We start from the raw sequence: 15307 nt of genomic DNA, 5'->3' as shown, positions 1-15307 counted from the left end.
CATGCGATGTGCGGGGCTGGATGAATGCAAAGCTGGGGTGAAAATTGCTGGAAGAAACATTAACAACCTCAGATATGCAGATGACACCACTCTGATGGCCGAAAGCGAGGAGGAGCTGAGGAACCTTCTAATCAAGGTGAAAGAAGAAAGCGCAAAAGCCGGGTTGCAGCTAAACGTCAAAAAAACCAAGATTATGGCAACAAGAATGATTGACAACTGGGAAATAGAGGGAGAAACCGTGGAGGCCGTGACAGACTTTGTATTTCTAGGTGCAAAGATTACTGCAGATGCAGACTGTGGCCAGGAAATCAGAAGACGCTTACTTCTTGGGAGGAGAGCAATGTCCAATCTCGATAAAATAGTAAAGAGTAGAGACATCAGACTGACAACAAAGATCCGCCTAGTCAAAGCCATGGTATTCCCTCTAGTCACCTACGGATGTGAGAGCTGGACCTTAGGGAAGGCTGAGCGAAGGAAGATCGATGCTTTTGAACTGTGGTGCTGGAGGAAAGTTCTGAGAGTGCCTTGGACTGCGAGAAGATCCAACCAGTCCATCCTCCAGGAAATAAAGCCCGACTGCTCACTGGAGGGAAAGATACTAGAGACAAAGTTGAAGTACTTTGGCCACATCATGAGGAGACAGGAAAGCCTAGAGAAGACAATTATGCTGGGGAAAGTGGAAGGCAAAAGGAAGAGGGGCCGACCAAGGGCAAGATGGATGGATGGCATCCTTGAAGTGACTGGACTGACCTTGAGAGAGCTGGGGGTGGTAACGGCCGACAGGGAGCTCTGGCGTGGGCTGGTCCATGAGGTCACGAAGAGTCGGAGACGACTGAACGAATGAACAACAACAACAATAAGAGAGTATTTCAGCAGGTATTGAAAGGACAAGTAAAGTTAACCAACACCTGATTATTTTCCCCAACTCAAACATTAGAGCAGTGGTTCTCAATCTGTGGGTCCCCAGATGTTTTGGCCTTCAACTCCCAGGAATCCTAACAGCTTGTAAACTGGCTGGGATTTCTGGGAGTTGTAGGCCAAAACACCTGGGGACCCACAGGTTGAGAACCACTGCATTAGAGAGATAGAACCATATCCTATTTTTCCACTTGGTAACCCTATCTGCACTATACTCAGTGAGCAACTACAAATTTTCCCCTGTGAGCTTAATCCAAGCTTGGAAGCAAAACTAGTTCTTTGCAACGCGTTTTTGTTGGAATTAATGAAGGGTAGCAAACTGGCTTTACAAAAGAAATATAATATTTTTGGTGTAGAAAATAGTGTTTTCAAGTTTCTTTTGAATATTATTTTTAAGAGCATTTTAGAGGCATTCTGAGCTGCTTTTCAAGTTTTATGCATTTCACTAAGTTACTTTAAACACACACACACACACACAACATAACTTTATCCAAGGAGCAGTTATATAACATTCAAATTTTTAAAAGTAAACTCCCAATCTCTTTTTATGTATCTTCCTACTTTTATTCCATCATCAATCTATCACAAATTCATGTATCACAGTCCTTACATGGAGTTTACTAAAATGCCAACAATGTTGCTTGATTCTTCCTCAGTTACGCCTGTGCAGTCAGTAAGAAGTGGCCATTTCATCCTGAATCACAGATTACTAGTGATTTTGTAAATATTTAAGTGATTCAAAAACCTCTCTGAGTATTCTGACAATATAGTCAGTGCAGACAATAAAGAAGCTACAGAAATCTCAAACGCTGCAACTTTTGTTGAGAGTGAAGATGCATCACCACTTCTCATTTGCTTTACTTTCAAGTTCACTGTATTTTGCATTATTGATTTCTCTATTCAAAAGTCTGGTGTATGTGGCATTCCCTAAATGTACCAATATGCCATTAAAAAAAAGGAAAACAGTGTTGTGTCACTATTATTCTCTGTGGTCAATCCACCACTAATTTCAGAGTTCGATCCCAAACATTTTGACCACACTGAGACTTTTCTTCACAGGGAAACTGGTTTCAGGAACAGTTTCATTTAACATCTTCTGCTTTGGAGCTGTAAGTATGTTATTAAAATCTCCTACCTCTTGTTATTGGGAGAGAAGAAAAGAACAAAATAACTTTTTAAGAGCTATTAACTTCCCACTTTTTCCTCGGTCTAGGTGTTTCCATTACCTTTCTGCCTATAGCAGATTTTAGGCATTTTTTTACCTTTCTGTGTGTATTAAAGTACGTGTGCAGAACCTGTTCCCAAGTTCACAAATGCAGACTCCCCACCCCACACACCTAGTAGGTACCCCAATTCACACACATCCCATTATGTTCACACATGTTGCTCTTTTCCTGTTGTTGCATACTTGTTTATGTGTGTACCTAAGATCTTTTCCTTTTGCAAGGATGGTAATAATGAGGCCTTCCAGATGTTAGTGAACTGCACAGCTAATAGTGGTGATGCTGGGAACTGCAAACCAAGAACATCTGAGGGGTGAAGGATCCCAAATCCTGTCCTAAAGGGGTGTGTGTTTACAAATATCTGTGTGTGAGAGACCAAATATAGTTGTGTTTTCAGGACCCCAATGTCTATTTAACTGAATGTAACTGTAAGACAGAAAAAGAACACTAATCCTCTTCCAACAATGAGATTTTGGTTGAAATACTTTATTTTTAACACATGATATACATTAATTAACATAAAATTTAGAATAACAAGTGCATTACGTTACAGCATGTATTACAAAGTCCTTCCTGTCCCATCCCCATCCCCATCCCCCCCACCTTTCTTTCATTCATACTGGCCATGTACTTGACAAGAATGTCACACCAGAAAGAATAAATTTCCAGAACATGAAATGCCTTACATTTTTTGGATATCAATACACACAAAGAGAAATCTAAAAGGCTATTTTAATTGATAGACCAAATATTTTATTCTTGCCATGTGTTCTATACATTTTAATGGGTTTAATCTTACAGTTTAATTACATTCCAGGAAGATTTTTCTGTTTTATATGCATTTATTTTGATTGCTGTAAGATGTTGAGTCCTATTTCTGTAGGAAAGGTGAGATCAAGGGCCCTTCTACCCTGCCATATGAATTCCAGATTTATCTACTTTGAAATTGATTATATGCCAGTGTTGAATCATATAATACAGTTCAAAGTAGATGTGATTTGATAATCTAGATGATATGGTCATGTAGAAGGGGCCCTAAATGAATTGCTTTATCATCACAATTTCTCTTTGTAATTGACAAAGCCCTGGGGATTCACTGTAATAACAAGAACCTGAATCCATGTCACAAACGATGCAGACCATCCCTGAGTAAATTAAAATATGTTCCATGATGATATACTGAACATATTTAGAACAATGGGGTCATCCTGTAAGTTCCCTTATTTTTTCAACATCCAATTTACCTGCATCTTTCTCCATTTTGCTCCCCACAGGTATGCAGGACTATAACTCACAGCATCCACATCTCCTAGTCAAGTTTGCTGGGTGATAAGATAATTGCAGGCCAACATATTTAGGGGGTATCACATTGAGCAAAGATATCCTAGGGCAAAGTTTTGCAGGCAAATGATCCTCCAATTTTCCACCTGAGGCATACTACTGATAGGCTGACATATCCAGTGTTATCAAGAACCTCTCACAATCCCTGAAGCAGAGTGGTGCATAAATAACACCCCGCAAAAGCCATTTCTATTAAGAAATGTTGCATGAACTTTTTGAGGTGCACAACCACAGCCTGGGAGCTGCAGCGGACACTTAAGAAGGAGATACCCTTATAACCCTTGCCACCCAGCTCCCTTAAATCTGATTTTTAAGCCCCCAAAGTAATACTTTTCCCAGGCTAAAATAGTCCCTGGGTAGTGGTTTTGGCTATAAAAGCTTATTTAATTCTCTCCATTCCCAAGTAGAAAAAGTAGAAAAGTGATCAAAAGTGACTTCTAGTTGCTTGACACATCTCTTCTGGTTGTTACATGAATCACACTGTGAGTTGGAAAGAGCCAAAATGAATCTCAGTGAATGCCTACCACTGCATTAAACATATGAACTTTTATGTGCCATTTTTAAAAAATAAAAAGTCAAAACTTGCCAAAAACAGGAGTATGGTCATCAACTATAAAGACTGTAAGAGCATCTTAAGTAAGAAACAGGCACATCTATAATTTTATTGCAGACAACCACAAAGTGAAATTCAAGGATAAACAATATTTGGAGACACCAGTTCACAACTGATCTTGAATACTCAGCAGATGAAGACTGGTTAGTACTTGGATAAGGAACTGCCATTGAATATCAGATAGTGTGTGTTATATTTCAGAGGAAGACAACAACAACAACCAACCTCTGATGTAAGAAAACCTTAGGAAATGTATGAAGTCATCATAAGATGATGAATGAGTCCACTTGAAATAACTTGAAGGCACACACACAGAGAAAAAGGCACTTTCATGGACACAGAAACATGCAAAATGCATCTATTATTGCAGAATTTATTTAAAACATTCCAAGAGGAAGCTAATTGTAAAAATGTATACATTAAACAAAACTGTACAAAAATGTGAAAATCAGGGGCAGGCACATGGAAATGCATGGATTTTTATGCAGATTTTTCAGGTGTAAAGGTTGCAAAATCATGAGGAACAAAAATAAACTACCCTTTGAAAAAATGAGATGGACATACTATCCTTCTCTTTTGAAGAAACAGGTCAGCCAACAGATCTAATGCTTACTTTATGGGATTCTTTGTTGTGGATTGCTCTAAATTCTTCCACAAATAAATTAATTAGTAACTCATTTGAGATATCATTTTATAGAGTATTTTGGTAAACTTACGATCAGGTGTGAGAACTCTCTTGTACTAAATAGTGCAGAAAACAAAATGTCAACTCAACAAGAGGATATATCATTAGCCCTACTCATTGTAGATATAATAATTATCCCAGTGGACAACTGAGAGCAAACAGTCATTGGCCAAAACTGCAAAACTAGGCTGTGAGCAACAGTGCAAAAATTCTCCAAATAAATGGTGCCATAAATGCCTATGGAAAGCTAGGCAAATTGTGGTGCTTGCTCTCCATCTTGTGGTAGTCACGGGAAATACAGGTTGAGTATGTTAATACTAGATGTGGATTTGTTTTTGTTTTTTCTGACATTAAGTCCAGTCATGTCAGATTCTGGGGGTTGGCGCTCATCTCCATTTCTAAGCCATAGAACCGCCGTTGTCTGTAGACACCTCCAAGGTCATGTGGCCAGCATGACTGCATGGAGTACTGTTACTTTCCCGCCAGAGTGATACCTATTGATCTACTCACATTTGCATGTTTCTGAACTGCTAGGTTGGCAGAAGTTGGGGCTAACAGCAGGAGTGCATGCCACTCCCTAGATTCAAACCTGCAACCTTTTTAAGAAGGCTCTTTTTAGTCATCCACTTAGAAGGAAGATACTTGCTGTGTAAGGTCCTTGATAGAAGACTTATAAGCCATCTTTCTGTTCAAGACAGACAGCAACACAGATGTCACATATTAAAACAAATCCCTGCCAGTGCAGCCAAATTTAAAACAAAATTACATAGTGTTAATTGCCATACTTTCAGGTGAGTCTAGGAAGTGCATTTGCATTATTACTTTTCTGACAAACAAACACAAATTGAAATTAAACAAGTGCAAGTCCAGAGGAGGGCACCCATGATGTTTGTTTGTGTGTGTGTGTCAAGAGTGACTTGAAAAACTGTAATTCACTTCTGGTGTGAGAGAATTGGCCGTCTGCAAGGATGATGCTCAGGGGACACCAGGATGTGTTTGATGTTTTACCATCCTGATGGGAGGCTTCTCTCCTGTCCCCGCATAGGGAGCTGAAGCTGACAGAGGGAGTTCAACCCACTATCCCCAGATTCGAACTGCTGACCTGTTGGTTGACACAAGGGTTTAACCCATTGTGCCATTGGGGGCTCTGGAACTCAACCCTAACAGAAACAACTTAGGGAGATATTTAATCTGGAGAAAATTGAAAGGTGATGTGATAGACATCTTTAAATAATCATGTAGGAGATGGAGCAAACTCACTTTCCATTGCTCCAAAGACTAAGGTTTTCAATTGGCCATTTTGTGTTGATAAAGAAAACAAGAACCTTTGTGTCTCCTTAAAGACTAACAAATGTTTCCACAATTTTACAGGGACAACAGCCCATGAAATGTGTAAAGGACATTCTAGCCTTCCAAAGCTCTTGTCATAATATATTAGTTCACCCTTTATTTGCTTCAAGATCAACAATTGTTTTGGGGCAACAGCGTGGAATGGCTACTCTTCTAGAATGGAGCCCATTAGTTGAGAAGGAATATTGCAGTTATCATTTAGGAAAAAGGTGGACTATTATCCTCATATCATGCCCAGGGCCACAACTGTTAGCCAGCTTTCCAATTCTATATGAGTGATGTGATAACAATTATCCCAATACATAAAAAATATACATGCAAAAAGCACAATTTCATTTGGTTCTAATAATGGTGAGAGTTTGGAAGGAATGTGTTCTTTTAATAGCATCATGGGGCACAAAAACCTACGCTCTTAAGAGAAACGGCTCTCTTTCCCACGGTTTAACTTTAAGCAAGGAAGAGATTTGCATCTTCATAAATTCCCTCTCACAGATTAAGATGATGTCCCTAAAAACTTGCATAAGAAACTGGCATGGTATGAAATCTTATCCAGCTAAACTAGCATACATATGTATGACAGGTTGTTGGATTTTTTGCGTGAGTTATTTATGTCACTCTGAATTCCTGGAGTGTACAGAACAGAAAGAACAGACAGTACTCTCACGCCTAAAAGCAAAACTATGCAGCCCATGTCTTAATAAGGCTTTGGGCTCATTTCATTTCAAGTGATGCTCTTAGCTTTCAAGTGTTGCTTGAAAAAAGCCTGTTACCTAAACCAGAGCATGCTACTTTTTAAATACAGAGCAATTCCCTTCATAGCCAAATGGATGATCAAACATGGTGTCTACAGAATATATTTCCATCAGAGGTAACATAAATGCTATAGTGTGGACTCATGAAAATTTGTTTTTGGGAAGAAGGACATATTAGTCTGTTGCTGCTACTATTATTCTCAAATCTGAATAGGTTTACTGATTGGAAAGGCAACCTGGGACACTAAGATCTCAGTGCTCCAAGCCAACTTGGAAAGTGGGTTGTTATAGGTTTTTCAGGCTGAATGAACATGTTCTAGAGGCATTTTCTCCTGACGTTTCACCTGCATCTGTGGCAGGCATCCTCACAACCTCTGAGATTGCCTGCCACAGATGCAAGTGAAATGTCAGGAGAGAATACTTCTAGAACATGGCCATACAGCCCAAAATAACCTATAACAACCCAGTGATTCTGGCCATGAAAGCCTTTGACAATATATTGACAGAAAGGAGAAGTCACCATTCTCACATTCAGGACAATGGAATGTATAAGAATGGTGTGAGCCTAGCATGCTTCCTCTCTACCCATTGTTTCTTCCACATTTTTATAATGCTTAAATAGGGCCAGAGTTTACATTTGTAACAAATTGAATATTTCTGTTTGTCATCAAGCAGGGAGCTACAGGGAGCTTCCTGTGTGGAGCCCATGACTGCCTTGATGAACATCCAGGAAACCTCTTTTCTTCTTTCCTTAGGACCCCTCACAAGAGGGCCCCAACATTCAGAGCAAACCTAAGCAACCACACAATCTATTCTGAAGTAGAAACCACTCTATATGTGTCTGTATGTGTCTCACAAGCACAAAGCCAACAACAAATAACCCTGATTGAGTTTTTAAGGCTTCTTCAAATGTTTCCATTAAAAAAGACAATTGCATGTTATCAAAGCAATAATTTAAAATATGTTTGTATAAAAATAATCCATTCTCACAAGTAAAAGGCACATATAGTGGATCTTTGGAAAGCCCTTTAAAGCAGGATATGGACACTGCTAAAGCCACTTAAAGCACAACCCTATGCATCTTTGCTCAGACATTAAGGCCTATTGGTTTTAATGGACTTACTCCCTGATCAGTGCGTATAAGAGTGCAGTCTGAATTATATCTTTGGCATAAGAAAATAGCATATCATTTGGAAATGTAGCCTTTCATTTGCTGTGGACCCTTGGCAGTAGACCACATAAGCTGTTTCTTCTTATTGTTTGCTTGATGAGTCTTCCATGTACAACATGCAAATGTTTCTAACATGTCTTCCTATGATGATTGGGGAAAACCCCAATACCTTTTTGGCTCCTTTCAAGATTTTTGAATCTAAAATGAGAAAACAAACAAACAAATCAAAAACAGAGTGGGTAAGTGAAACATTGGAGTCAGATGAGCAATCACAGGAGAGTCTTCTTTCATCACATATTTCACCCCAACGTTTCACCCAGTTTTCCAACCTTCTCTAAACTGATGCTCTCCAGATCTGATGAACTTTAACTTCCATAATCCTCATATAACATGATGGCAGAGAATGACTGGAATTGTGCAATGCATCAGGGACACGAGGGGCCTGTTCATGCCACAGGATTATAGTACTATTACTCCACTTTAACTGCTATTGTTTTATCCTCAAGAATTCTGGTCAAAGTACCTCTCCCTAACTGACAGTCCCAAGATTCAAGATAATGGAAACATGGCTAATCATAATGCTATAATTCTAGAGTGTGAATGGGATCTAGATTGTTGAAAGCTGTTCTAGCCAATGCCTGGTAAATTAATTAGGGAATGGGCTGTGATTCAGAATGCTAACATGGACTAATAGATTATTTTGTCGTAAATTAATTTTAAAAATTCAAACACTCCCTTCTACCTATTTTTCAGTTAATGATAGTATTCTGATGACCAAACTCTTAGATACTAAAAAATAAAAGTCCATACATTTTGTATAATTCCCAGGGGTCTCATCCTCCTAGTCTGAATGAAAAATCCAATTTGTTTCCAGCAGTACCAAATCCATGAAGAAAGAAAGAAGATAATTCCCAAGACTGCTGAAGTATGAATCACTGCTGTAACATGCCAAAATAATCACCAGGTCACAAGATATAAAAATCAATACTTCTAAATTACAAGGACTGCAAAGCACATGATGGGGGGGGGGGGGGGGGAGGAGAATCTCTTGAGCCACAATGTTTCAGCAGAATAATAGAAATTAGGATAATGCCCAAATAAGAAATATTCTGAACTGATACTATAGTTATGCTTCTGGAATTCAAGAGTAGATACGTACCTTATAGACTCCTTTAGGCAATTGCAGTTGGTGCCTACAACGCTAAAATACAATTGCTCAGCCATTAAGTCCTACCATCCCCAGATATCCAGTAAACAGCTGGGGATACTGTCTGAGGGCCTTTCCAGACAGGCCCTATATCCCAGAACCTGATTCTAGGTTTTCTGGTTTAAACTGGATTATATGAGTCCACATTTCTGGGATAAATAGAAAACCTGGGTTCAGATCCTGTCTGGAAGGACCCTAAGTTAGTACAGAATGTATTCCCACACATCTGGAGGGCATCAAGTTGGAGTAGGCTGTACAATGACAAGGAAAGCACCCTTACAACATACCATATACAGTGGGACCTTGATACCTCTGGCTGAGAAAGGCTGTATACAAATGTGGTAAATAAATAAATAAATACCTGCTGTTGTTTAATCCCAGGAACCCCTATGGTTACCAAAATCTACAGATGCTCATGTCCAAGTATATATAATGCTGTAGTAAAATGATGCCCTTTATAAAAATGGCAAATCAAAGTTTACTTTTTGGATTTCTTTTCTTTTTAAAAAAAAATTCAAACCATGAATGGCTCAGTCTTTGGAGGCAGAATCTGTGGATACAGAAAGCTGGCTATATACACTTCTGCCTCCTATCAAAAATGTACTGATGAAACCCTAGAATTAGACTTATCTGTATACTCATCCCAAATGTATCTGAGAGTTCTATGATATGAAAACATTGGCTTATATGTCTAAACAGACAGGTTCATACTGACTATATCCACACTATATAGCAATAGCAGTCTGATACCTTTTTAACTGCCATAACTCTGTCTTATGGGATGCTGGGATATGTAGTTTGGTACTTGGAATTCTCTGCTAGAGAGCCCTTGTGTTCCCATTCTTACAAGAGATCTGAGAGTGAAAGAGTTCTTTTTCCCAACTTTGTTGCAAAAGGAGCCACCTGGATACCTCCTTCTATCTTGTTATTTTCCCCTGCAGATATTTTCTTCTGCAATGAATTAGGAAGAGCATAGGCTGGTGTAACAGCGGGTTACACTAGTCGATGCAATCCACAGTGATCCAGGCAATATTTCCTGGTTCCAGATGGTGCATAAAGAACTTTATCAGCCTTGCCAAAAATATGTAGCCATGAATTGTGACATATGTCATTGGGGCCCCACATCTCAGATATTTCTGAGACATTCCTTCTTCCTGATGTTAGAATGCTTCCAAAACAGGTTTCAGGCCAAGAAAAAGAAGCCCAACTGCATTTGAAAAGGAAACAAAAACCTCAATATATTACCTGGGTTACAGCAATACATGAAAAATGCTAACCCGGCAGCAACGCTGAAGCAAGCGAGAAAAAATGTAGGGCCTAGAGAAGAAAGGAGAAATCAGCTATTTATTACAACAGCAGAGAGAGAATAACATTGCATATTCAAATTAATGGATCACTGACTGCAATCCTTGTTACCATGCCTGACTACACTGATTCAAATGTAGCTCCAATAACTATATTTGTTTTGTGCTTCATGTACTGTGGTATATGATTACTATTTCACAGAGCAATTATTTTGCATTACAATTATGGACCATGAATGCCTTTATTTCTTGCAAACTGCAAGGGGGAAATCCATTCCAAGAAATAAAATAGGAAAAGGTATATCAAATAAATCTGACTATAACATTACGAAGATAACCACATGATGCCTCTAGAAACCACGGGTGCATATACATGAGAAGTTGGAGCTGACAGAGGGGAGCTCACCCCATTCCCCAAATTCAAACCACCGACCTTTCAGTCAGCAGTTCATTGAACCACCCAGGGCTCCTATCAAGCTTCAGGGAAAAAACAATATTGTATATATTCATGTATAAGTCTAGAAATTGTAATCAGAAAATTAACTCCATCCCTCCCAAATTGGGATAACTTCTCTTTGAATCTGTGTAAGTAATTTACCTTAATTGTTCTCAAAAAAGGAACTTCTCTTAGTAGACTGCCAGAAGGCAAAACCTTAGTCCAGGGGTCCTAAACTATGGCCCGGGGGCTGGATATGGCCCTCCAAGGTCATTTACCCGGCTTTCGCTCAGGGTCAACCTAAGTCTGAAACAACTTGAAAGCACACAACAACAACAACAATCCTATCTCATCAGCCAAAAGCAGGCCCATAATTCCCATTGAAATACTAATAAATTTATATTTGTTAAAATTGTTCATTTTAATTATTGTATTGTTTTAAGTGTTTTTTGAACTATAAATAAGATATGTGCAGTGTGCATAGGAAATCATTCATTTTTTTTCAAATTATAATCCGGCCCTCCAACACTTTGAGGGACTGTGACCTGGCCCCCTGTTTAAAAGGTTTGGGGACCCCTGCCTTAGTCCATCACAGGAAAAACTAAAGGAATGTAAGCATTTATTTATGGATTATTTATTTATTTATTTATTCATTCATAGTATTTGGATCCCACTTTGTCTCTCTTAAGGAGACTCAAAGCAAATGAAGTCTGTTTCCTTCACTGTGATGCCACTTTGAGCTTTTTTGAAGGCTAGTGTAGTTAATGGCTGCTCTAGCACCAAGGCAGCGCTAGCACTTTCTCCACTTAATGGAATGATCAATGGGTCAGATCAAAATCCTTAATTTTGGCCCTAAAAGCAGCTTTTGACTTTTACATGAGATAAAATTATAGTCAAGCATGTAAGGTACTTGTACAGTACTTATTTGTTTCAGTGGTACTTGTATGGACAGATTATACCCTGGTTCTTCTAACTCCTAGAATATTTTAGATTTTATTACATCTGGCAATTAGTTCAAACAATCCAGAAATTACATTTCTATAACTTTTTAAATAATCAAAGTACATTAAAATAGATTTCATGGAAACAAATGATAACTACGTGCATTCTACTCCTTGTTAACCATACGAGGAAGCAGTGATGTAACCAACAATATGTGATACATATTATTTACCCCTGTCATTTAGAACATATTGCTCCTTCTCAGGGTTTATCCCTGTGGAATCTGAGGTTTCTAGAAACAAAAGCAACACACCAAAAAGTTAGTATTGTATTCAGGCGGACACACTTTCAAAGCAAATCATGCAAAGCAGAAGGAAAGAAATCACAAATTTTCAAAACATTATCACAATAAAACATAAAACGACTACCAATCCTTCCCAGACATTATGCCAGTGCTCAAATAAGGAAGAGAAGTAAGAAGGAATCACAAAAGTATATAGACTTCTTGGGATGGAGAAAGAAATGCTACCCTCGGCTGAAGCAACAGATCTGTGAAGGTGAAATATTCATGGGGCCAAAGCGACTGACTTTGTGAAACTTCATGTATCAAAATGATACTGCAGGGAATTGGGAAGAAATGTGCTTTCACTTCAGGCTAGGCCTAAAGTCTATTTAATTATCTGTTCTGAAAGGGTTCTCTTTACAGATGTTGCCATTGCATAAAAAAGAATGATTGCCTTCCTAGAGCTTCTGATTTTTCTTCTTCATTTTTATAGCCAATTTGCAGCTTAAGGCATTTTCCATTGACTTTTTAGTGTGTTGTTGTACCTGCAGTCCCATCAGTATGCATCTAACAGCAGAAGTGCTGCATCCCACCAAAGTCGAATGGTACCAAGCTATGCTCATTTCTGAACACCGAGTGGAAATGGATCCAAAACCAACCCTCCTTTCCACACCTTTGAATAAACTTTTCATCTGCTAATAGAAGTACTGGAGAATGATATTACATAGCATGGCAAAGATTAACTCAGCTAAGAGAAAAGAAAGGCCCGTTTTCCTTCCACTCTTAAACACATGCAAAATATGCAGACCTTAAACATTTGTACTCTGAGACAATGCACAACACATGCTGAAGATATAAATGACTGTGTCTGAAAGCATTTTGAGCATTTCTCAAAAGTCAGGTGTTTCCCCTTCAGATAGTACTCTTGCATTTTCACATCACATTTTCTCCATTTTTGCCAGACAGGATTTGAGTACCATATTTGTAAACCTGGGTTTTAGAATAGTAGGAAGGAGAAAAGTAGTTGGGAGATGGAGAAAGAGAGAGGGTTGCATCTGATGAAGTAGACTTAAGTCTATGAAAGCTGATACTACCAATTTCTTTCTCTTAGTCATAAAAGTATTACAAGACCCCTTTGAATACTAACAAGGAAGGGGTTAAGCACAGCCAACCCTCCTGTCTTTTCCTAACTGCAAATTGCCCTTGAAACCCATCCGTCTTCAGGACCTTGGGACTTCAATGTAACAAATGCAGTCATCCCTCCACATTTGTAGTTTTTACTTTTGCAGATTTGATCATTCACAGATTTGAGAAAAACTGTTATCCTCTAATGTAACTCTACTTCCTTTAGTCATACTGGAGAACCTAGAGAGTTCTAGAGATAACACCTCTCTAAGAATCTCTAAGTCAGTGGTTCTCAACCTATGGGTCCCCAGGTTTTTTGGCCTACAACTCCCAGAAATCCCAGCCAGTTTACCAGCTGTTAGGATTTCTGGAAGTTGAAGGCCAAAACATCTTGGGGTCTCAGAGGTTGAGAACCACCCCTCTAGGTCCTCCAGAATGTTTCTATAGTCATTTCAGTGGAAGCTGATGACAGATTTTGCTGGAAGACCAAGACATCCCTAGAGAGGTGTTCTTGGGTTAAAAAAAATAGCAATGTCCTTATTCATGGTTTTTTCCACTTTCGTGGGAGACCATAGCAAACATGGAGGGCTGACCATCATTTGTCCCAGCATGCAGTCAGTGCAAGATATACTGTATAACACAAACAATCAAAAGCTATAAAGCAGTTATGTGGCACAAACAACCAAAAGCTTAGCGCTCATACTGAGAAAGGAGCTCCTTTAAAACTCCAGGTATCTGGAACTGACTGATCCTTTTGCCTTGATATTGAATCATGCTGAGCCACAACTACAGATGCAATTTGTTAATCTGTGTGTTCTCATAAAGGCTAAAGAACAGAAGCTTTCTACTGCTACTCAGTTATAGAAGTTGGTGGGAAATTAAAGTTGTGGAAAGTGTGCAGGCAGGATTCTGAAATCACATATGCTTGTACTTCGATCTTCCTGCAACATAGGAAGCTGCACAAAGGCCATCACAGAATACATCCATCAACTGTGATCATCCATTAACAAACTGGGTTTATGATATATTGATTCAAAGATTAAAATTAGCTGACATCCTCCATTCCATGGTAAATTAAACTGGGGCCTCTGTCCTATACACATGGCCAACTCTTGTACTAAGCTTTCCTATGAGAGAAGGAAATATATTAAAATAAAGCAATCTGATATTTTATTACCACTAGTGTCAAAGCTGATGGCTAATTTGTCTCAAAAGTACTGCAGCTGGAACCAATTCTATACATTTTTGCTCAGTTTCATTAAATTCAATGGAACTGTCTCCCTAGTTAAGTGGATATAGTGCATTCTTTTGCATATCAACTTGGAAGCATTTCAATGGAACTTACTTCTAAGCAAATATCTACAAGGTTGCAGATCCTAGAGTACCACCAATTCGATCAACTGGAGGATAGCAACTATCTTGTGGTCCTCTAGATATTGTTGGGCTGCAAGCCCCAGCAGTTCTTATTGCCATAGGCAAGGAACCCTCTGGTGTGCTATCCTACAATGTCTCAAGGTCTACATGCTTCCTACTCTACCATTAATAAAGAAGAGGCCAGTATCAAGTATGATAGTCAAGACCTCCAGCAGTGAAATTTCAAATTTTCTTTCTGACTCTTAAGAAAGCTTGCTTACTACAACAACTTCCACAATACTTAACTGTAGCCATGCTGACCAGGAGTTCATAGGAATTGTTGGCTAAGAATTCAAAGGGCGCTAACAGAGTTTCTAAAGGCTGGTTGACAACAGAGACATCTCTACTCAGGAAGACCTCTTCACACATTATATTTTTTAGATAAACACCTAAAGTTTTTCTGCTTGAAGACTACATCTCAAAATGTAAATCCATAAATGGGACAAGTGCATGTTTGGGAGCACACATATCAATGATACGAAATCCATGACTTACTGCAACTTCCTTAAACAACCCTTAGCCAAAGAAACCTGGATCTGCCACC

At 38.9% G+C, this 15307-nt stretch overlaps 1 protein-coding gene across 3 annotated transcripts in view; it reads right to left on the bottom strand.

Moving 5' to 3' along the window:
- Window positions 1-2611: 2611 nt before the first annotated feature.
- Window positions 2612-15307, bottom strand: part of CARD19 (caspase recruitment domain family member 19) — a 46741-nt gene continuing 34045 nt past the window's right edge. For 2 of the 3 annotated variants that reach the window (XM_060766021.2, XM_060766022.2), the window contains exons 4-6: window positions 12175-12234; window positions 10506-10577; window positions 2612-8251 (exon numbers count right to left, since the gene is read on the bottom strand). In XM_060766021.2, the coding sequence (XP_060622004.2) occupies window positions 8136-8251; window positions 10506-10577; window positions 12175-12234 (248 nt within the window). In that variant the 3' untranslated portion in view covers window positions 2612-8135. The remainder of the gene's footprint in view (window positions 8252-10505; window positions 10578-12174; window positions 12235-15307) is intronic. The other variant, XM_060766023.2, reaches the window with a different exon arrangement.

Source organism: Anolis sagrei, chromosome 2, assembly GCF_037176765.1.
Source record: "Anolis sagrei isolate rAnoSag1 chromosome 2, rAnoSag1.mat, whole genome shotgun sequence".
Lineage (NCBI taxonomy): Eukaryota > Metazoa > Chordata > Lepidosauria > Squamata > Dactyloidae > Anolis > Anolis sagrei.
The sequence above is the reverse complement of the archived record's forward strand: the minus strand, read 5'-3'. Positions and strand labels throughout refer to the sequence as shown.